At 32.8% G+C, this 23773-nt stretch overlaps 1 protein-coding gene and 1 long non-coding RNA gene across 2 annotated transcripts; both read left to right on the top strand.

Moving 5' to 3' along the window:
* Nucleotides 1-1348: 1348 nt before the first annotated feature.
* Nucleotides 1349-13122, top strand: LOC136043277 (uncharacterized; the record flags this gene model as incomplete). The annotated part of the gene is made up of 5 exons (XM_065728206.1): nucleotides 1349-1508; nucleotides 6059-6274; nucleotides 8177-8360; nucleotides 10510-10742; nucleotides 12811-13122. Coding segments are annotated over 5 exons (1090 nt in total), but the record flags the coding sequence as incomplete, so codon positions are not given.
* Nucleotides 13123-17625: 4503 nt separating this feature from the next.
* On the top strand, nucleotides 17626-21060 carry LOC136043276 (uncharacterized). The gene is made up of 2 exons (XR_010621580.1): nucleotides 17626-18922; nucleotides 20492-21060. It is a non-coding gene; the product is annotated as an uncharacterized LOC136043276 (long non-coding RNA).
* Nucleotides 21061-23773: the final 2713 nt, after the last annotated feature.

Below are 23773 nucleotides of genomic sequence, written 5' to 3'. Positions count from 1 at the left end.
GTTTCTCATGGTTTAAAACGGTTATAGTATTGGAAAGACGAAAAAACAGACCGTAAAGATCATAAAATAGACATGGAGGCGCAGTGCTCTCATGATTTAAAACGATTTAAAATATTGAAAAGACCATAAAACAGAAAGTAAAGACCATAAAAGAGACATCGATGTTTAGAGCTCTCATGATTTAAAGCAGTTAAAATATCGTGAAGACTGTAAAACAGCCCGTAAAAACCATAAAACAGACATCGAGGTACAGAGCTCTCATGGTTTAAAACGGTTAATATATTGGAAAGACGATAACAACAGACCGTAAAGATCATAAAACAGACATCAAAGTGCAGAGCTCTCATGATCTAATACAGTTAAAATATTGAAAAGGCCATAAAACAGAACATAAAGATCATAAAAGAGGCATTGATGTTTAGAGCTCTCATGTTTTAAAGCAGTTAAAGTATCGTGAAAATCATAACCGTAAATACCGTAAACAGAGCTCTTATAAAAGAGGTCGTGAGGGGTGTAGAGCTCCCATGATTTAAAACAGTCAAAATATCGAGAATTGCTGTTTTTGTGAAACACTTAAAAATTTAAATATGGAAAGTCATCCTAAGTAAATTTCAGAACGGACATACGCCAATTGACTAAAAAAAAAATGTTTGCGATTGTGTTTTTTTTTTCCTGTATTAATCTCATCTTTAGGGAAATAATTTAGATAACTTCGAAGACCACACTGCCTTTCCATGACGAAAGTAAAACAGTTCAAAATAGGGATGATACCTTTTTATTGACAGTGAAATATAAAATTATTTAACTGGATATTTCGAACACATATACAGTGTTCATCATCAGCAGTAAAACTCTTTTACTGCTGTTTTGCTGTTGCTGCTTTTACAGCAGTTTTACTGCTGATGATGAACACTGTATATGTGTTCGAAATATCCAGTTAAATAATTTTATATTTCACTGTCAATAAAAAGGTATCATCCCTATTTTGAACTGTTTTACTTTCGTTAGGGAAATAATAAAATCACTTCACTTTATAAGCGTCACTTATTACTTCATTGGTTTTACGTCACAGTGAAAAGTCATTTTATAACTATACGTCAACCATGTGCTTTGACGTACAAAATAAACAAAATCAAAAATATGATGTAAAAAATTAGGCTTTGGCCAGATTAAATCCTCAATGGCTCATTTAAATACTGGAAGTAACTACCGTTCTTCAGCTGTGATCATTTTTTGTCATATTTATGATATACTTGTCTACATTATGTATCTAAATAGTTTAAATTGTTAGTTATAAATATAGCTATTGATATATCACTATATGAATATAGTTAAGTTATATTTTTAGTTTGTCCAATACGGAATCTGAAAGATTTAAAGAGTTGACTGGAAAATATCAACCATATGTAAGAGCCGCTGTCCAGTTGATCAAAGGTCAGTATGACCTAGCCAAGCAAGTGCCACCTGTGGCTTATTTCTCAACTTTAATTGATCGTCTTTTCATTGAGGTAAGCTATTCATGTTTTTATGTATGTATTTATCGTTCTTAGGGCCGATAAATTTCTTAGGGTGGCAAGTGCCACCTGTGGCTTTTTTCTCCACTTTAATTGATCGTATTTTCATTGAGGTAAGCTGTTTAAATTTTTGTGTGTGTATTTATCGTTCTTAGGGCCATCCGTAACTTGGTTAAAAAATTCGAAGAACGTATTTTTTTTGCATTAAATAAATTGTAGTATGGTACCATTGTTGTTCAAAACCCATTTATATTTTCTGCCATAAGGGGAGGGGTGAAGGTTGACAAAATAGTAAGTTTGCCCTGTTATCTGTAAATCTTAAAGATAAGCGATTCAAAGGATGGATGAAAACAAATGATAAATACGATGGCAATTTCTGACGATGGTAAAGGGGACAGTTTTTTAGGTACATATGAAGCTGAAGTTAAAGTTGATTGACTCCCATTTGAGTGCCATGAGTTGAGCTTCAAAGAGCGAAAGAATAAATGCAGGGTTATCATTTTATTTACCTTTACTCTTGAATCCATTTCAGCTCACAAAAGCAGCGAAGCAACATCACAGAATATATATTTTTTAAAATAGAGTGCCCGAAAAAAAGGGGGAAGGGTGAAAATATAATTTTTAGTCTCTAAGTGAAATCCAAATTTGAATAAAATAAGCTCAAAGTAACTAAAATAAGGGTAGCTCAAAGCAGGTCGACGCATTGACATGGATAGCTGAACTTTTGGAAATAATTGTGTATGTATCTAGTGCTCTCTTATTTTTATCTTCAATTTTAAGTTCCTTCTTTTAAATTCAAATTTTTCACTATTTAAAGATAATTAATCGGCGTCAAAGAGACACAACTTTACTTTAAAAGCTGTTTAATTTGCTAGCTTTTTACTTTAAGGAGTTTTTTTATAACCCCCTTCTCCAAACATCCTCCAGTGAACCCTCTCCTACAGACACCAGGTGTACAAGGAAAAATTACTAAATTGCTCTTTTGATAATTTTGATATTCTCCTTTTGATATACAGAGATAAAAACGGCTTTGATAGCACTGATTAATTTATTAACCTCAATTTCTGTGTCTGAGCAAAAAGATCAGTTTTTCCTGTTTTTGTTTAATCACGGCATTACAGTACCTAATAATAATAATAATGATTTTATTAATATTAACCAACAAATGACAATTCTTTATATATATCACAAAAAAAGCAATAAATAAATGCAATGCAACATAAATCTCCTCGTCAGTTTGGGTACCAGGTATCTTAGATAGAAAGCATGCTTTCTTTCTGCTTATAAATGTGGTGAAGGATATTGGAGAAAAAGCTGATTTCTTGGTCTTGTGGGCACTTGATATTCCAAGAGCTTTTGACTTGTGTTTGTTTGAGGTCCTTTTGAAAGGTAGCGATGCTGCGGTAATTACTTGTTTAAGATACATGTATAGAAATCTGAAGGCTGGAATTAAAGATGGTAGTCAACTATTTCTGATTCTAAAAGGTGTACGCCAAGGAGTTCTCCAGTTTTGTTTAATAATTGTGTTACCGGTGCTCCGGATAAGTTGAACTGTACATTTATCTTCAAAGGAGTTGGTTACGTTTCGTTATCTTTCGTTAGTTACGTTTGCGGATGACCTACTAAACTTTTCCTGCACTTTTCAAGGAGGCTCTTCAACCTTTGATTTTCTCCAAGAAGAGTACGAACACATTGGTTTGAGCTTTAATACTGATAAAACAGTTGTTCTACCATTCAACTATAAAGGGAATAGAAACTCAACAAGTCTATCCGGCTCTGAGGCTCCTTTTGCTAGCAGCCTTACTTACCTGGACATGCCTATAGGAGCAAATCTGAAAGAAACTGTAAACCTGGCAATTAAAAATTATGCCAGTAAGATACGGGCTGCGTATGCCTCCCTGGCTTCAAACGTTTCGTATCTAAGTAGAGTTCACCGTTTTCAGTTATATAATAGCCTAACAGTTCCTCACTTACTTGCCCTTGGTCCTCTTTGGTCTTTCCTTAATTGAGGCAAGAGAAAGCAAGTTCATCTCCTTTACTTTAAATTTGTAAAGTATTTACTGAAACTTCCAACTTGGACAAGTAACTCTTTTCTGCAAAGAAAGTATTCAACTTTCGAATTTCCCCAAGTTAATTTTTTCTCAGTATTCTTATCAAATTATTGTTTTCAATAAATCAATCCCTAAAAAATTCTTACCAGTTTTTGGCCCTCCCCTACAAAGAGTAAAAGATTTCCCCCGGTACTCCCACACATTGGGTAAAAGTAAGGGCCGTTTTTCTGCCTCAACGGACCCATTTACTTTCTTTTTTCCCTAAGTGGTAACTCAGTCGCTCTCATACTAAAAAAAAATCAACTCATTCCTCCACACTCCTACCCTAAAATAAATCGCCCCCCCCCACGCCTGTCTGACCTGTGTATACATATCTAGTGACCGGGTTTTACTGTTTCTGGGTTTTACGACCGGGTTTTACATTTAAATCTCCTGGTCCCGTGGCATTCCATCATGCTTACCGCTACCACATTGATATCCACGCCTAAACTCGCACTTTCATTCCCTAGCCTGCTCAGACCACAATCATCCAGCATTATGACTGAGTCACCCAACATCCTTATTCTCACAGGACCTTTTTCTAAAACCTAATCATAGTTACCAGTCTTCTACTTCTCAATGATGTCAAATCTGTGAATTACCAAATTATTAGCAAATCTATTTACCCCAGGAATTTTTTTTTTTATGCTGTACCCGAATGCTTTCCAACTTAGTAGCAATTTTATGTCTCGAAAATCCCCACGCGTACTCCGTAGCCTGAACTATTTTAATAAGAAACTTTCGTTTATGCATCTTTATATCACTAATATTGGCTACCTGGCTCACAGTCATGACATAAGATGCTCGCTTTCCTATTGCAAAACTTATCTCTATATTTTTACCAAACCTACCTTTTGTTGTCAAACTACAACCAAATATGTAAACTCTTCTTTCACTTCCAGACTGTTGCCCTGTTTATTGTAGAGCACGTATAGTAATGGAGTTCGAATTAAGTAAATATGAAATATATGTGCCATTTCCTTTATCATTGATAATTAGAAATAATAGAGTTCCGACTATTGTAAACAGATTTGTATCCCGCACGAAGAGACTTGACTTTTAGTTAGTGTTTATGTTTTGTTTTCAATAGTGTGTATTCTTTTTTTTCGTAGTGTATATGTGTTTTCTTTTTTTGTTTTTTTTTCTGTGAAAACCTGTTCCTATCATCTATCACTCTTCCTCCTCTCCTTAATATCACCAACAGCCAGTTCTTTACAACCGCAGTTAAGCGCTTCTTCTCTAAATACACGCGTGTCCTATCTTTCGGGTTCTGAAGTTTATCCCGTGATTCTGTCACTAAAGCTATATACAAACATTAACCCACACAATTTGCATAGGTCAATTATCAGTAGGCCTATAGGTATTCCATTTGCATATAAAAAGGCTGGCAAGTTATTCAAAAAAATTGAAATTAAGTGCGGAAGGACATCCTTTTAAGTAAAAATAAATTAAGAGAGGACATCCTGTTTCACCCATACGACTAAATCATCTCAGAGAACTTTTCTACTATTTTTATCACAAACTTTTTTATGTTATACGCTCGAATCAATAGCCTAGTAAACTGATACGGTAAAATAATCGTGGTTGCCTGCAACCTAGTAAAGGACGAACCTCGGTCCATAGTAACCAAAAATTAAAAGATCCGTTTTAAAAAAAGCTTGCAAGTTAGAAAAAAATATAATTTCTAGCTGATTCAGGAATGGTATTTATTATCTAAATTTAGTCTTAATAATTAAATGCTATTTTGAAATCAAATTAATGGGATTTCTGAAAAACAGCCCGAAATCTCTAGAAAATGGCATCGGATTGAAACAAAAAGTAAGCCATTGGAATTTCCATGGCCAAAAACCCTATACAGGAAACTTACGGTCTTGTGGCTTGAATGAAAAAGAAAATCAGTTTTTTGCATGACTAGGAGTAATCTGTCCTCTTTTTTCTCTTTTTTTTCCGCTGCCAGTGGGGCGCTCATAGAGTGGAGTGGGGCGCTCATAGAGAGGAGTGGGGTGCTCATAGATTGGAGTGGGGCGCTCATAGAGTGGAGTGGGGCGCTCATAGAGTGGAGTGGGGCGCTCATAGAGAGGAGTGGGGCGGTCTAGTGGGGCGCTCATAGAGGAGTATTATAGAGAAACTCTAAAAATATATCATTCATAGATTCCTTCTTACATTTGTGAATACCCACTTCAAATCTAAAAAGGCCACATATAGACTATCACCCTGCTTACCTAACGTAACAATTTACCACTTTGTTTATTACCACTTTTTTTTAGGTAATTTTTTTTTTCTAGTGGGGCGCTCATAGAGGAGTATCATAGAGAAACTCTAAAAATATATCATTCATAGATTCCTTCTAACATTTGTGAATACCCCCTTCAAATCTAAAAAGGCCACATATAGACTATCACCCTGCTTACCTAACGTAACAATTTACCACTTTGTTTATTACACTTTTTTTAGGTTGACAACGTATACTCCGTTTTAGAGTTAAAAGAAGAACTTAAAGAAAGTCTTCGGAATTTTCTTCGAAATGTGGACAACTTTATGTTAGCACTATCAGACGAAATGAAGGGTGCAGCGGGCGATATCAGCTTGAACAACATGATGGTGTCTGCTTTGCATAAAGGAAAGTTTGAAGCATCCCTCCGTCTACCCATGGAATGGAAAACATTGAAGGTATAAAAGACCGCTCAATTTGGGTAGAAACATATGCAAGCTTTTTCCTGTGGTTAGGGGCATTTGTAAAAAAAAAAAAAAAAAAAAAAAAAAAAAAAAAAAAAAAAAAAATAAATAAATAAAAAAAAACCATAAGAAGCTATATGAAATTGATCAACATGATGCATCTGGGAAGTTTGAATTATTCCTCCTTCTTTCAAAATATGCCTAATGTTGAAGCCTCTATAGGGAGCTTCTTTTATGGTTTAGTCAGTAATATCAGCCTGTTCCCCCTCGCAATTATTATCAGGCAATTAGATTTTTTTTTGGATACGCAAGTTGTGAAAAAGAAACATGGAATTATAATTCTGAGAGAGAAAGAATTTTAAAGACTATGAATAAAAATTATGAAAGAGAAGGCGGAAGGGGGACGGTACTAGGAAGTATTTTAAAGCTTATTCCTGTTATGGTATCTTTTCTTGTTAGATAGGTATATTATTTGTATTTTTTTTCATTAGCTTTTTCATGAATTTTCCTTTTTTCCTTATTTTTGTGCTTAATTTCTTCTGTTTTTCTCTCAGTTATGTTCAAGTAAAATGAGTTGTCGGTAGTTATAGTTATGCTTATTTAGCACGTATGGCTCTTCTCTTATTTTCATGTTCTTGCTCTCCATTTATTTGATGGTAGTTTTTTATTCGCACATAAAAGGTGATTTCCCTCACTCCCCCCCCCCCCAAAAAAAAGAAACAGTATAAATCTCAGAATTATTTTCTTTTGCGGTCCTGTTAAGGAATAGCAAAGAAGACCAAAACAAATATAGCCTTTTGAGCTTGCTCCTGTGAAAAATCCTACCTCTACCTCTTCTATCCTCTTCCTCTACCTCTACCTCTTCTCAATCCTACCTCTGTCCTAGTTCTGGATGTTCAAGCGTCAGAAGAAAGGAAAAGTTTATGTCTTGGGATTGTCGGGATTCCAATAAGTATTTATGAGTGTGCCACATGTAATCTAAAAGGGCTTCCCCAGGTCCCATGGATGGTTAGTCTTATTCTGGTTGATCCAGGGAGAGAGGTAGAAACCCGTGGACCAGTCAAAGTTTATGTCTTGGGATTATCGGGATTCCAATAAGTATTTGTGAGTGTGCCACAGGCTATGTAAAATGGCATCCCCAGGTCCTATGGATGGTAGAAACCCGAGGGGTAGAAACCTGTGGACTAGTTAAGTTTTTAGTATATCAATCCAATGGATAGAACAATAGGACCAATCGTGGTAGATATTCAGTACCAAAGCCGTCACGACTCCTAAGTGTGTAAATAGTTGTTGAAGACAGTTTGGGTGTAATTTGTATAGTTAGATGTAATTAGTCACTCTCGAGGAAGCACGTTCAGATTTGTGTTTAAAACTTAAGAACAAGCATGAATAGTTAATTTTTTATTATTGTTATTTTCTTATGTGAAATTTAACAATTTTCTGTTACCATGCTTTTTGAAATCAAGGACTGGTGATTTACGGTGCTTTAAAAATCAAAATGTGTAAATTGTAGTCGTAGAAATGCTGTTTATTAGTACCACCTAAGAGTATGTGTCACTTACAAGAGTGAGAACTGGGGCTAGTGCCGACAAAAAAACCTCAACGACATCTAGTGTTTGGCGACGCTTAGCATTTTTTAGTATAATAATAAGAGTAGATAATTTAATTTTGTAGTTGCTAAAATTAGTGTAAGAATGAATTTCTGATCTTAGTTGCTGGCAGAAAAACGATTACAAAGCTTCAAAAAATGCCAATTGTCGCCAAATGCTAGATGGTGCTGATGGTTGTTTTTTACTGACACTGGAATCATTATTTTCCACAGAGAAGCACCGTTCATTTCTAAGTATAGTTTTTATTCAGTGAAAATAGGATTTCGTCTTATGTTCTTTTTTTTAGGATTTACCAGATTTTAAAACTCTGCCTGTGTATAAGAAAGCCCATTTAACGACGAATCAGTTGTTGGACTACATTGACTTCAGTGATCACCAGTTTCACTTTTTAGATCAAGTAGCTCGCTTTCGGCCAGACATTGCCTGGAAAAATGTAGTTCCTCCTTTTGGAAGCCATGCTATGATTGCAGGTAACTAACAACAGTGCGTAGGCTAGTAATACTTTAGATAAGGCAAATCTTATTTCCAAAGATGCCTATCACATGCTCGGATAGGCCAAATTCGCACTTTAGAGTCAAGCTCAAAAACACAGGAAAAACAAAAATAGGATAAGATCGGTCAAAATACTTAATTAAGATTCCATTTATTTCTTTTTATTTTAAATATCAAATAGATCACAGACTAGACACAACAGTTAAATCTCTATATAATAATATCAAAACGAAAATAAACCTTATTCCAATAGGTCTTGATGCATATGGAGTAAGTTGGGACGACCATAAAAACACGCGTTAGCCATTGATACTGTTCTCGATGGAAAAAAACATTCTCATTCCTGCGCCCTCCATAACCCCACTAAAGAATCCTCTTCTACCGTACAATAATTTGCGTTTTCCCCAAACTTAAAGTGGCCGTATTTGGACCAATGTTTCATACAGTTTCTATGTTGAGAATTGTTGTTTCTTATTGGTTGTTCTCAGGGCTTTTCACTTTTGTTTTCTTATCAGTCTTGTTTTTAAAGCTCCGTTTTTATCTTCCGTTTTTATCTTCCACATTTTATAATTTTGAATACTTTTTTTTATAAACACCTTGTCATGGTTGTTTTATCATTTTGAATATATTATCATGAGTAAGTTATTGAGAATAAATTCTTATTTTGAATATTTTCGATGAATATTCTCTAAGAAAAAACCAGGCAAGTTGACTCAGTCTTATGTATATCGAATCAAATAAAGTAAACATATAAGCTTCAATGAATATTTGTTCATACGGGAGATAAAATACGGTTCTTATAGAAAGGGTGGTCGTATATGCTTTGGAGGAGACTCATTGGATTGGTAATTAGAAGTTCTAGTGCCCTTTTCAAGAGTCAGATTGATCATAGCACAGCTGCACATCATAGTGCAGATCCAACATTAGAATAACGCAGCTATTATATCCATTATATTATATTATTAAATATTATATCCATTTTCCCTCTTTATTTCGATTTGTTAAATTCTATGAATGGAAAGGTAGTGTGGTAAGAAATCATTTGTCTTATTTCCCCTTTGGCTGTTCAATTTTGTATCTTAGAGGAATTTTTCAAGGGACAGTTTGCCATGGAGAGGGTGAATATACCGGTCACCTTTTTTGTATTTAAGATTCGCTTTGCAAGCCCGGTTCTCTGGTCCTTATATAAAATGCTAGACAAAATTGTCTCGTTAGGAGGATCGCTACCTCGTTCTCGTTACTGCAACGTGTTCTTACACTGTACGGTATAGATATATTTTTGTCAAATACCACGATAATATTTTTTCTATATATTCCTCTCAATATTCCTTTTCTCTCTTATTCCTCTCTTATTTTTTTCTCTCTTATTCCGTATTTTTCCCTCTTTTTTTCAGGAAATCAACATTACATGACCTTCGACCGAAAATACTTTTGTCCGAATATTTCGACCGAAGATATATTTTTGTCAAATACCACGATAATATTTTTTCTATATATTCCTCTCAATATTCCTTTTCTCTCTTATTCCTCTCTTATTTTTTTTCTCTCTTATTCCGTATTTTTCCCTCTTTTTTCAGGAAATCAACATTACATGACCTTCGACCGAAAATGTTTTTGTCCGAATATTTCGACCGAAGATATATTTTTGTCAAATACCACGATAATATTTTTTCTATATATTCCTCTCAATATTCCTTTTCTCTCTTATTCCTCTCTTATTTTTTCTCTCTTATTCCGTATTTTTCCCTCTTTTTTTCAGGAAATCAACATTACATGACCTTCGACCGAAAATATTTTTGTCCGAATATTTCGACCGAAGATATATTTTTGTCAAATACCACGATAATATTTTTTCTATATATTCCTCTCAATATTCCTTTTCTCTCTTATTCCTCTCTTATTTTTTTTCTCTCTTATTCCGTATTTTTCCCTCTTTTTTTCAGGAAATCAACATTACATGACCTTCGACCGAAAATATTTTTGTCCGAATATTTCGACCGAAGATATATTTTTGTCAAATACCACGATAATATTTTTTCTATATATTCCTCTCAATATTCCTTTTCTCTCTTATTCCTCTCTTATTTTTTTTCTCTCTTATTCCGTATTTTTCCCCTCTTTTTTCAGGAAATCAACATTACATGACCTTCGATCGAAAATATTTTGAATTTGCTGGTGAATGCAGCTATCTCCTTGTTAATGATTTTGCTGACGGAAATTTTTCAGTGGTTGTTAACTATGAAGGCAGCTCTGGAAAATTTACGAAAAAATCTTTAAGCGTTATCAGCAATGGACATCATCTAGAAATTACCTCTTCTAAGGTCGTGGTTGATGGCAAAAGAGTAGAGCTGCCTTATGAGGTAAGAGGTTCGAAATTGAAAGCCAGAGGAAAATTTCAGAGAAAGCATTAGCCTAAAGAGGTAAAGGGTATAAGAAACTTATCAGGGGGAATCTCAAGATGATATCTGAAAAAAATATGTTAACGCTATCTAGTATTTCCTAGCAAAACCATTGTATCTATCTCCAGTGTTTCCCAAAGTGTGGGGTGCGACCCAGTATTGTGACGTATTAAAATTATTCTGGGTAGCGAAAAATAAATCGTAAATGCACAGAAAAAAGTTTACTTCACATAACTTTTTTTCACCAGTTGGACAGTAGGAATAGTACCAGTGTGTGTATTGGAACTCTTTCAATGCACTCTTTGCGTCACTAACGTTAGGTTGATTGCGATAATTTTTAAACCATAAAACTAAGGGAAATGTTTAATTTATCAAACCTATTTTAGTAAATCCTTGCGTTATTTTGTGGTTTTTTTCTACTCTGTACTTCCATAACGCTACAGTGACTATCGATACTGGGTTGTTAGATTGAATCTTTAACAATCCCTCTGTGTATTAACAATTTTGACAACACTAGCCTAACAGTGACGGAACCTTTTTTGTGTCATGTGAACACTTTTAAAATATATAAAAACACTTTTATTTCTCAAAAATAGTCATTAAAATTTTGTTTCCTAAATAATGTGTGCCTTTCAATCAGTGAGGCCTAGTACTTGCTCAAAGAAATGGTTGTTGTCCATGAACAGCTTACTCAATAAAAGGAAGGCTTTTGACTATTAGTAGTGTATGCAAATATGAAAAAAAGATGTTTGGGACCGAAATAAAGAAAAAAACTGATTTGAAAGTAATAAAAGTAACGATTTTGACTAGTATGGTTTGTTTTTGTGGGAGTATGGGGTGCTGAAGCTTTTCTGTAAAATATTTGAATATTGATTTTTACTAGATTTGAGTTTGGGCTTTGTAATTAAGTTGATTTAGTGAGTAAAAGGGAAGTAGGAAAAAAAGGATACAGCACTAGACCCTTACAGTCCAAACCCGCGGTGTTGATCTTCATTTCAAGACCCTTCAGCCAGGAACCCCCCAATGGGGGGTAGAAGGCCAGCCATACTGTGCTTTTGTATACCCAACCTGCTTACCTTGCCCATTTTAGTAAATAAAAGTACCAAATATTCTTTTTCCTTTTCTTTGTACAAATCCCCCAGAGTTAAATTGAACCCCCTACCTATTAAATTTTGTTAAATAAAGACGCTTTGTTTTCAAAATAAACAATGATAAAACACTTCTTTTCTAAATACAAAAACAGTTGGGAGCGTTATAATGTTAATAACGTTATAGCGTTAATAACGTACCGATACATTTCTTATAAAATAATTGGATACTTTATGCATAAGTTTAATCCTATAACTAAGCTTGGTTAGTAAGTATCAGCTGTATTTATTTTCTGAATTTCTTGAAATAACTTGTAATTTTTTGCTAAATGTGATTTTACCGAACCAGTGGTCATAAAATATCGTTTGAGATATTGTTTGGACGGTAATATAAAGTGTGAATGCCATTAATCAGAACAAAACCGATCACTCCTCAGCTATGTGCCGCTTTCTGCTATTATAGTCCCTTAAAATAATAATTTTAGCCCTCATTAGGCCTAAATTATATCAAGGGAAATTTCTGAGATAGCCAATATGCTTAAAACTGTTGATACGTTCTTTATTAAACCTGTTAGGTTTAGGGACCGTATATCCGCGTGATGACACGTTTATCGTCAATTAAAATTAGCCCTTAAGTCTTAGTGAGTGAATGTCAGAAAACATGATGAGTAGCAGTGATTATGCAGGTACCTACCCAGGAATATTGTGAAGGGGGACAATAATAAAACAATGGGGGGGAGGGTAATAAATAAAACATTTTTATTCTATAATATGAATACGAAATGCCAAGAATTTCAAGAAAACTTTGTACTTCACGACATGCCAGAGCCCCCCCCCCCCCCGGTGTACGTTCCTATGTTATTGGTTGAGATTTAATTCAGTTTCTTTTGATATTATAATTTTAAAAAAGTCGGTTATAGTTTCTGTTTTATCAACTTTAGGAAGGAAATATTTCAATATATTTGGATGGCCATAGAATAACGTTAAAATCCTCTAGCGGAACGAAAGTGGAATGCAACCTTTATCGAGACACGTGCACTGTGCATATTACTGGCTGGAGTTTTGGGAAAACAGCTGGGCTGTTTGGTATTTATAACTACGAAGCCTCTGATGACCTTACTATGCCAAATAGAGAGGTAAGTTGTGTGCTTTTTATTGCTCTTACTAGCTTTTCCAATGAAAAAAAAATGTTTTTATTAGTATTGCCCTTATTAGTTTTTTATTTTTTATATTTCTAAGAAAATGCTTATGTAAGTATTTTCACTTATAAGTGTTTAAAAATACTTGTTTTTATTGCTCTCATTAGTTTTCTATGGAAGAAAGATTTCTCTTATTATTGTTCTTGTTAGTTTTTTTTAATATAATCTTAAGAGAGTACTTATATGAGTGTTTTCACATATAAAAATAAGTTGTCTGTCTGTGAGTCTGTCTGTCAGGTGACGTCATGTTTCTGTGTCGACTGACGTCATGAAGTTAGTTGTCGTCATTTTTGCTATGACGGTCACGCCATTAATGGTATTTAAGACATGCGTTCACGGAAAAATGTTTAATTGTAAAATGACTGAAGAACCTACAATTGCAACAGCCGAGGAAGCTGCTCAAAGAGTCTATGCCAAAAAACTTGCTGCTGATAGAGAAAGTAAGAAAAGAAAGCGTGCCGAGGAATCACAAGAACAGCAAGAAAACAGGCTTGCAGCTGATATAGAAAGTAAGAAAAGAAAGCGTGCCGAGGAATCACAAGAACAGCAAGAAAACAGGCTTGCGGCTAAAGAACGCAAAACCGCGCAGTTAGATGAAAATCCATCTGGAAAGCGAGAGTCAAAACATATCAAAACTGAAAATGATAGCGATGATGATTGGGTTTGGGATTTTGACTTGGATAAGGTCATCAATGCCTACCAGATTTAAGTTAAAAAACAAAGGTTCGGCGATATGTACTTCATAGTGACGCTGAAAAATAAAGAAGAAAAAAAAACTGAAAAAATGTAAAAAACTAAAAAAAACTAAAAAGAAAAAACACTCAAAGATAAATTACAGACCGGGACACAAATGACGACCGACACAGAGGGAATATAAATGACGACCAGGAACCTCAAAGAAAAATTACAGACTGGGACACCCGGACACAAATCACGACCGGGAATATAAATGACGACCGGGACGCAGTGACACAACTACAACGGGGAGGCCAGGGGCACAGGCGGGATATATAATTGACGACTGAGACACAGGGATTGTTTGAATAGAAATTACAGACCGGGACACCGGGACACAAATGACGACCGGGACACTGGGACACAGGGAATATAAATGACGACCGGGACACTCAAAGAGAAAATACAAACTGGGACACCAGGACACAAATGACGACCGGGACACAGGGAATATAAATGCTATTTATATGCACAGACAATGGGACAGCGAAGAATGTTGTATATTCGCATATTTTACGTAGTGAAAAATATATATATATATCTATCTATATTCACAGGTGGGACACAGGGACACAACTACAATGGCGCGTAACTAATATGGCGCGTAACGACTTGCACCCCAACAGCTAGTATATATATATATATATATATATATATATATATATATATATATATATATATATATTTATATATATATATATATATATATATATATATATATATATATATATATATATATACATATATATATATATATATATATACTAGCTGTTGGGGTGGCGCTTCGCGCCACCCCAACACCTAGTTGGTGGGGGCGCTTCGCGCCCCCCCCAAGCCCCCCCGCGCGCGTAAGTCGTTACGCGCCATATTAGTTACGCGCCATTGTAGTTGTGTCCCTATGTCCCACCTGTGAATATAGATAGATATATTATATATATGTTTTTAACTACGTAAAACTTGCGAATATACAACATTCTTTGCTGTCCCATTGTCTGTGCATATAAATAGATTGTCAGGTTTACCGACTCTTGAACATGCAACATATAATGGTCCATGGGAAAACAATCCGTATTCAGATCTATACCTCATGATTCTAGTGATTGCCCTTGAGCTTTGTTGATGGTGATTGCTAATCGACCATTCCCTGTCCCGGTCGTCATTTATATCCCCCTGTGCCCCCCGGCGTCCCCGTTGTAGTTGTGTCCCTGTGTCCCGGTCGTCATTTATGTTTTTTACTTATGTCCTGATCATTATGGCTTATGTATGGTCATTTATATTACCTGTGTCCCGGTCGTCATTTGTATCCCGGTGTCCCGGTCTGTATATACATTCGTTTTTTAGTTTTGTTTTTCTCCTTTATTTTTTTCCTTTTTTCTTTTTTAGTTTATTTAGATTTTTAGATTTTTTAGTTTTTTATTAGTTTTTAGGTTTTTTTTCTTTTTAGTTTTTTTGTAGTTTTTACCTTCTTTTTAGTTTTTTTAGTTTTTTTTTTTTACTTATGTCCTGGTCGTCATTTATACTCCGTGTCCCGGTGCTTTGTTGATTGCTAATCGAACATTCCTTTTGTCCCGGTCGCTTTCTCTTTGAGTGTCGTCATTTATTTTTTTCTTTTTTAGTTCTTACCTTTTTTAGTTTTTTTTTAGTTTTTTATTGGTTTTTACCTTTTTTTTTATAGCTTTTTTAGTTTTTTTCGTTTTTTCTTTTTACTTTTTTTTTTAGTTTTTATCTTTTTATTTTTTTTTTATTTTTATTCTTGATTTTATTAGTTTTCTTTTTCTCTTCTATTTTTCAGTTTTTTCCTTTTTTTTAGTTTTTTTTAGTTTTTAGTTTTTTTTAGTTTTTTACCTTTTTTTAGTTTTTTTTTAGTTTTTTTAGTTTTTTAGCCTTTTTATTTTTTTTTATTAGTTTTTAGTTTTTTTGTAGTTTTTGCCTTTTTTTAGTTTTTTCAGTTTTTTTTTAGTTTTTAGTTTTTTACCTTTTTTAGCCTAAAATTTTATTAGTTTTCTTTTTCTCTTCTATTTTTCAGTTTTTTCCTTTTTTTAGTTTTTTTTTTAGTTTTTAGTTTTTTTTAGTTTTTTACCTTTTTTTAGTTTTTTTAGTTTTTTAGCCTTTTTATTTTTTTTTATTAGTTTTTAGTTTTTTTGTAGTTTTTGCCTTTTTTTAGTTTTTTCCATGACGTCACCTGATCCATCCACAGACAGACAGACAGACAACTTATTTTTATATATATAGAAGATATATATATATCTATATATATAAAAATAAGTTGTCTGTGGATGGATGTGTGGATGGATGTGTGGATGGATGTGTCAGGTGACGTCACCTGAAAAAACTGGATTAGGTGACGTCAAAACTGAAAAAACTAAAAAAAGGCAAAAACTACAAAAAAAACTAAAAACTAATAAAAAAAATAAAAAAGCTAAAAAACTAAAAAAACTATAAAGGTAAAAACCAATAAAAAACTAAAAAAAAAACTGAAAAAACTAAAAAAAGGCAAAAACTACAAAAAAAAACTAAAAACTAATAAAAAAAGTAAAAAAGCTAAAAAACTAAAAAAACTAAAAAAACTAAAAAAAGGTAAAAAACTAAAAAAAATAAAAAATAAAAAAAAACTAAAAAAAAGGAAAAAACTGAAAAATAAGCTAAAATAAAGGTAAAAACCAATAAAAAACTAAAAAAAAAAAGGAAAAAACTAATAAATGACGACACTCAAAGAGAAAGCGACCAGGACAAAAAACTAAAAAAAAGGCAAAAACTACAAAAAAACTAAAAACTAATAAAAAAAATAAAAAAGCTAAAAAACTAAAAAAACTAAAAAAAGGTAAAAAACTAAAAAAACTAAAAACTAAAAAAAAACTAAAAAAGGTAAAAACTAAAAGAACTAAAAAAGAAAAAAATAAATGACGACACTCAAAGAGAAAGCGACCAGGACAAAAGGAATGTTCGATTAGCAATCAACAAAGCACCGGGACACAGGGAGTATAAATGACGACCAGGACACAAGTAAAAAAAAAAATTAACAAAACTAAAAAGAAGGTAAAAACTACAAAAAAACTAAAAAGAAAAAAAAACTAAAAACTAATAAAAAAACTAAAAATCTAAAAATCTAAATAAACTAAAAAAGAAAAAAAAAGGAAAAAAATAAAGGAGAAAAACAAAACTAAAAAACGAATGTATATACAGACCGGTACACCGGGATACAAATGACGACCGGGACACAGGGAATATAAATAACGACCGGGACACAGGGACACAACTACAACGGGGACACCGGGGGAAACAGGGGGATATAAATGACGACCGGGACAAAAAAACTAAAAAGAAATAAAAACTAAAAACTAATAAAAAAAACTAAAAAATCTAAAAATCTAAATAAGCTAAAAAAGAAAAAAAAAGGAAAAAAATAAAGGAGAAAAACAAAACTAAAAAACGAATGTATATACAGACCGGGACACCGGGATACAAATGATGACCGGGACCCGGGACACAGGGAATATAAATGACGACCGGGACACAGGGACACAACTACAACGGGGACACCGGGGGAAACAGGGGGATAACCTGACAATCTATTTATATGCAAAGACAATGGGACAGCAAAGAATGTTGTATATTCGCAAGTTTTACGTAGTTAAAACCATATATATATATATATATCTATATTCACAGGTGGGACATAGGGACACAACTACAATGGCGCGTAACTATTATGGCGCGTAACGACTTACGCGCGCGGGGGGGCTTGGGGGGGGCGCGAAGCGCCCCCACCAACTAGGTGTTGGGGTGGCGCGAAGCGCCACCCCAACAGCTAGTATATATATATATATATATATATATATATATATATATATCTATCTATATATATAAAAATAAGTTGTCTGTGGATGGATGGATGGATGGATGTGTGGATGGATGTGTCAGGTGACGTCACCTGAAAAAACTGGATCAGGTGACGTCAAAACTGAAAAAACTAAAAAAAGGCAAAAACTACAAAAAAAACTAAAAACTAATAAAAAAAATAAAAAAGCTAAAAAACTAAAAAAACTATAAAGGTAAAAACCAATAAAAAACTAAAAAAAAACTGAAAAAACTAAAAAAAGGCAAAAACTACAAAAAAAAACTAAAAACTAATAAAAAAAGTAAAAAAGCTAAAAAACTAAAAAAACTAAAAAAAACTAAAAAAAGGTAAAAAACTAAAAAAAATAAAAAATAAAAAAAAACTAAAAAAAAGGAAAAAACTGAAAAATAAGCTAAAATAAAGGTAAAAACCAATAAAAACTAAAAAGAAAAAAAAGGAAAAAACTAATAAATGACGACATTCAAAGAGAAAGCGACCAGGACAAAAGGAATGTTCGATTAGCAATCAACAAAGCACCGGGACACAGGGAGTATAAATGACGACCAGGACATAAGTAAAAAAAAAAAACTATCTATATATATAAAAATAAGTTGTCAAACTAAAAAAAGGCAAAAACTACAAAAAAAACTAAAAACTAATAAAAAAGCTAAAAAACTAAAAAAACTAAAAAAAAGGCAAAAACTACAAAAAAAACTAAAAACTAATAAAAAAATAAAAAAGCTAAAAAACTAAAAAAACTAAAAAAAGGTAAAAAACTAAAAAAACTAAAAACTAAGAAAAACTAAAAAAAAGGAAAAAACTGAAAAATAAGCTAAAATAAAGGTAAAAACCAATAAAAAACTAAAAAAAAACTGAAAAAACTAAAAAAAGGCAAAAACTACAAAAAAACTAAAAACTAATAAAAAAAGTAAAAAAGCTAAAAAACTAAAAAAAAACTAAAAAAACTAAAAAAACTAAAAAAAGGTAAAAAACTAAAAAAAATAAAAATAAAAAAAAACTAAAAAAAAGGAAAAAACTGAAAAATAAGCTAACATAAAGGTAAAAACCAATAAAAACTAAAAAGAAAAAAAGGAAAAAACTAAAAAAAAATTTTCATCTAAAAAACTAAAAAAACTAAAAAAGGTAAAAACTAAAAGAACTAAAAAAGAAAAAAATAAATGACGACACTCAAAGAGAAAGCGACCAGGACAAAAGGAATGTTCGATTAGCAATCAACAAAGCACCGGGACATAGGGAGTATAAATGACGACCAGGACATAAGTAAAAACTAAAAACTAATAAAAAAACTAAAAAATCTAAAAATCTAAATAAGCTAAAAAAGAAAAAAAAAGGAAAAAAATAAAGGAGAAAAACAAAACTAAAAAACGAATGTATATACAGACCGGGACACCGGGATACAAATGACGACCGGGACACAGGGAATATAAATGACGACCGGGACACAGGGACACAACTACAACGGGGACACCGGAGGAAACAGGGGGATGTAAATGACGACCGGGACACCGGGACAGGGAATGGTCGATTAGCAATCACCATCAACAAAGCTCAAGGGCAATCATTAGAATCATGAGGTATAGATCTGAATACAGATTGTTTTCCCATGGACCATTATATGTTGCATGTTCAAGAGTCGGTAAACCTGACAATCTATTTATATGCAAAGACAATGGGACAGCAAAGAATGTTGTATATTCGCAAGTTTTACGTAGTTAAAACCATATATATATATATCTATCTATATTCACAGGTGGGACATAGGGACACAACTACAATGGCGCGTAACTATTATGGCGCGTAACGACTTACGCGCGCGGGGGGGCTTGGGGGGGGCGCGAAGCGCCCCCACCAACTAGGTGTTGGGGTGGCGCGAAGCGCCACCCCAACAGCTATCTATATATATAAAAATAAGTTGTCTGTCTGTCTGTGGATGGATGGATGGATGTGTCAGGTGACGTCACCTGAAAAAACTGGATTAGGTGACGTCAAAACTGAAAAAACTAAAAAAAGGCAAAAACTACAAAAAAACTAAAAACTAATAAAAAAAATAAAAAAGCTAAAAAACTAAAAAAACTATAAAGGTAAAAACCAATAAAAAACTAAAAAAAAAAACTGAAAAAACTAAAAAAAGGCAAAAACTACAAAAAAAACTAAAAACTAATAAAAAAAGTAAAAAAGCTAAAAAACTAAAAAAACTAAAAAACTAAAAAAAAGGTAAAAAACTAAAAAAAATAAAAAATAAAAAAAACTAAAAAAAAGGAAAAAACTGAAAAATAAGCTAAAATAAAGGTAAAAACCAATAAAAAACTAAAAAAAAAAAGGAAAAAACTAATAAATGACGACACTAAAAGAGAAAGCGACCAGGACAAAAGGAATGTTCGATTAGCAATCAACAAAGCACCGGGACACAGGGAGTATAAATGACGACCAGGACATAAGTAAAAAAAAAAAAACTATCTATATATATAAAAATAAGTTGTCTGTGGATCTGTGGATCGTGGATCAGGTGACGTCACCTGAAAAAACTGGATCAGGTGACGTCAAAACTGAAAAAACTAAAAAAAGGCAAAAACTACAAAAAAACTAAAAACTAATAAAAAAATAAAAAAGCTAAAAAACTAAAAAAACTAAAAAAAGGCAAAAACTACAAAAAAAACTAAAAACTAATAAAAAAGCTAAAAAACTAAAAAAACTAAAAAAAAGGCAAAAACTACAAAAAAACTAAAAACTAATAAAAAAAATAAAAAAGCTAAAAAACTAAAAAAACTAAAAAAACTAAAAAAAGGTAAAAAACTAAAAAAACTAAAAACTAAAAAAAAACTAAAAAAGGTAAAAACTAAAAGAACTAAAAAAGAAAAAAATAAATGACGACACTCAAAGAGAAAGCGACCAGGACAAAAGGAATGTTCGATTAGCAATCAACAAAGCACCGGGACACAGGGAGTATAAATGACGACCAGGACACAAGTAAAAAAAAAAATTAACAAAACTAAAAGAAGGTAAAAACTACAAAAAAACTAAAAAGAAAAAAAAAATAAAAACTAATAAAAAAACTAAAAAATCTAAAAATCTAAATAAACTAAAAAAGAAAAAAAAAGGAAAAAAATAAAGGAGAAAAACAAAACTAAAAAACGAATGTATATACAGACCGGTACACCGGGATACAAATGACGACCGGGACACAGGGAATATAAATAACGACCGGGACACAGGGACACAACTACAACGGGGACACCGGGGGAAACAGGGGGATATAAATGACGACCGGGACAAAAAAACTAAAAAGAAATAAAAACTAAAAACTAATAAAAAAAACTAAAAAATCTAAAAATCTAAATAAGCTAAAAAAAAAAAAAAAAGGAAAAAAATAAAGGAGAAAAACAAAACTAAAAAACGAATGTATATACAGACCGGCACACCGGGATACAAATGATGACCGGGACCCGGGACACAGGGAATATAAATGACGACCGGGACACAGGGACACAACTACAACGGGGACACCGGGGGAAACAGGGGGATGTAAATGACGACCGGGACACCGGGACAGGGAATGGTCGATTAGCAATCACCATCAACAAAGCTCAAGGGCAATCATTAGAATCATGAGGTATAGATCTGAATACAGATTGTTTTCCCATGGACCATTATATGTTGCATGTTCAAGAGTCGGTAAACCTGACAATCTATTTATATGCAAAGACAATGGGACAGCAAAGAATGTTGTATATTCGCAAGTTTTACGTAGTTAAAACCATATATATATATATATATATCTATATTCACAGGTGGGACATAGGGACACAACTACAATGGCGCGTAACTATTATGGCGCGTAACGACTTACGCGCGCGGGGGGGCTTGGGGGGGCGCGAAGCGCCCCCACCAACTAGGTGTTGGGGTGGCGCGAAGCGCCACCCCAACAGCTAGTATATATATATATATGTATATCTATATATATAAAAATAAGTTGTCTGTGGATGGATGGATGGATGGGTCAGGTGACGTCACCTGAAAAAACTGGATCAGGTGACGTCAAAACTGAAAAAACTAAAAAAAGGCAAAAACTACAAAAAAACTAAAAACTAATAAAAAAAATAAAAAAGCTAAAAAACTAAAAAAACTATAAAGGTAAAAACCAATAAAAAACTAAAAAAAAAACTGAAAAAACTAAAAAAAGGCAAAAACTACAAAAAAAAAACTAAAAACTAATAAAAAAAGTAAAAAAGCTAAAAAACTAAAAAAACTAAAAAAACTAAAAAAAGGTAAAAAACTAAAAAAAATAAAAAATAAAAAAAAACTAAAAAAAAGGAAAAAACTGAAAAATAAGCTAAAATAAAGGTAAAAACCAATAAAAAACTAAAAAGAAAAAAGGAAAAAACTAATAAATGACGACACTCAAAGAGAAAGCGACCAGGACAAAAGGAATGTTCGATTAGCAATCAACAAAGCACCGGGACACAGGGAGTATAAATGACGACCAGGACATAAGTAAAAAAAAAAAACTATCTATATATATAAAAATAAGTTGTCTGTGGATCTGTGGATCGTGGATCAGGTGACGTCACCTGAAAAAACTGGATCAGGTGACGTCAAAACTGAAAAAACTAAAAAAAGGCAAAAACTACAAAAAAAACTAAAAACTAATAAAAAAAATAAAAAAGCTAAAAAACTAAAAAAACTAAAAAAAGGCAAAAACTACAAAAAAAACTAAAAACTAATAAAAAAGCTAAAAAACTAAAAAAACTAAAAAAAAGGCAAAAACTACAAAAAAACTAAAAACTAATAAAAAAAATAAAAAAGCTAAAAAACTAAAAAAACTAAAAAAACTAAAAAAGGTAAAAAACTAAAAAAACTAAAAACTAAAAAAAAACTAAAAAAGGTAAAAACTAAAAGAACTAAAAAAGAAAAAAATAAATGACGACACTCAAAGAGAAAGCGACCAGGACAAAAGGAATGTTCGATTAGCAATCAACAAAGCACCGGGACACAGGGAGTATAAATGACGACCAGGACACAAGTAAAAAAAAAAATTAACAAAACTAAAAAGAAGGTAAAAACTACAAAAAAACTAAAAAGAAAAAAAAACTAAAAACTAATAAAAAAACTAAAAAATCTAAAAATCTAAATAAACTAAAAAAGAAAAAAAAGGAAAAAAATAAAGGAGAAAAACAAAACTAAAAAACGAATGTATATACAGACCGGTACACCGGATACAAATGACGACCGGGACACAGGGAATATAAATAACGACCGGGACACAGGGACACAACTACAACGGGGACACCGGGGGAAACAGGGGGATATAAATGACGACCGGGACAAAAAAACTAAAAAGAAATAAAAACTAAAAACTAATAAAAAAAACTAAAAAATCTAAAAATCTAAATAAGCTAAAAAAGAAAAAAAAGGAAAAAAATAAAGGAGAAAAACAAAACTAAAAAACGAATGTATATACAGACCGGGACACCGGGATACAAATGATGACCGGGACCCGGGACACAGGGAATATAAATGACGACCGGGACACAGGGACACAACTACAACGGGGACACCGGGGGAAACAGGGGGATGTAAATGACGACCGGGACACCGGGACAGGGAATGGTCGATTAGCAATCACCATCAACAAAGCTCAAGGGCAATCATTAGAATCATGAGGTATAGATCTGAATACAGATTGTTTTCCCATGGACCATTATATGTTGCATGTTCAAGAGTCGGTAAACCTGACAATCTATTTATATGCAAAGACAATGGGACAGCAAAGAATGTTGTATATTCGCAAGTTTTACGTAGTTAAAACCATATATATATATACATATCTATATTCACAGGTGGGACATAGGGACACAACTACAATGGCGCGTAACTATTATGGCGCGTAACGACTTACGCGCGTGGGGGGGCTTGGGGGGGGCGCGAAGCGCCCCCACCAACTAGGTGTTGGGGTGGCGCGAAGCGCCACCCCAACAGCTAGTATATATATATATATAAATATATAAATATATATATATATATATATATATATATATATATATATATATATATATATATATACATATATATATATATATATATATATATAACTATATATATAAAAATAAGTTG

The sequence above is a fragment of the Artemia franciscana genome, unplaced genomic scaffold (genome assembly GCF_032884065.1).
Source record: "Artemia franciscana unplaced genomic scaffold, ASM3288406v1 Scaffold_4261, whole genome shotgun sequence".
NCBI lineage: Eukaryota > Metazoa > Arthropoda > Branchiopoda > Anostraca > Artemiidae > Artemia > Artemia franciscana.
Note: the sequence above shows the minus strand (reverse complement) of the source record. Positions and strands in the feature narration are given on the sequence as shown.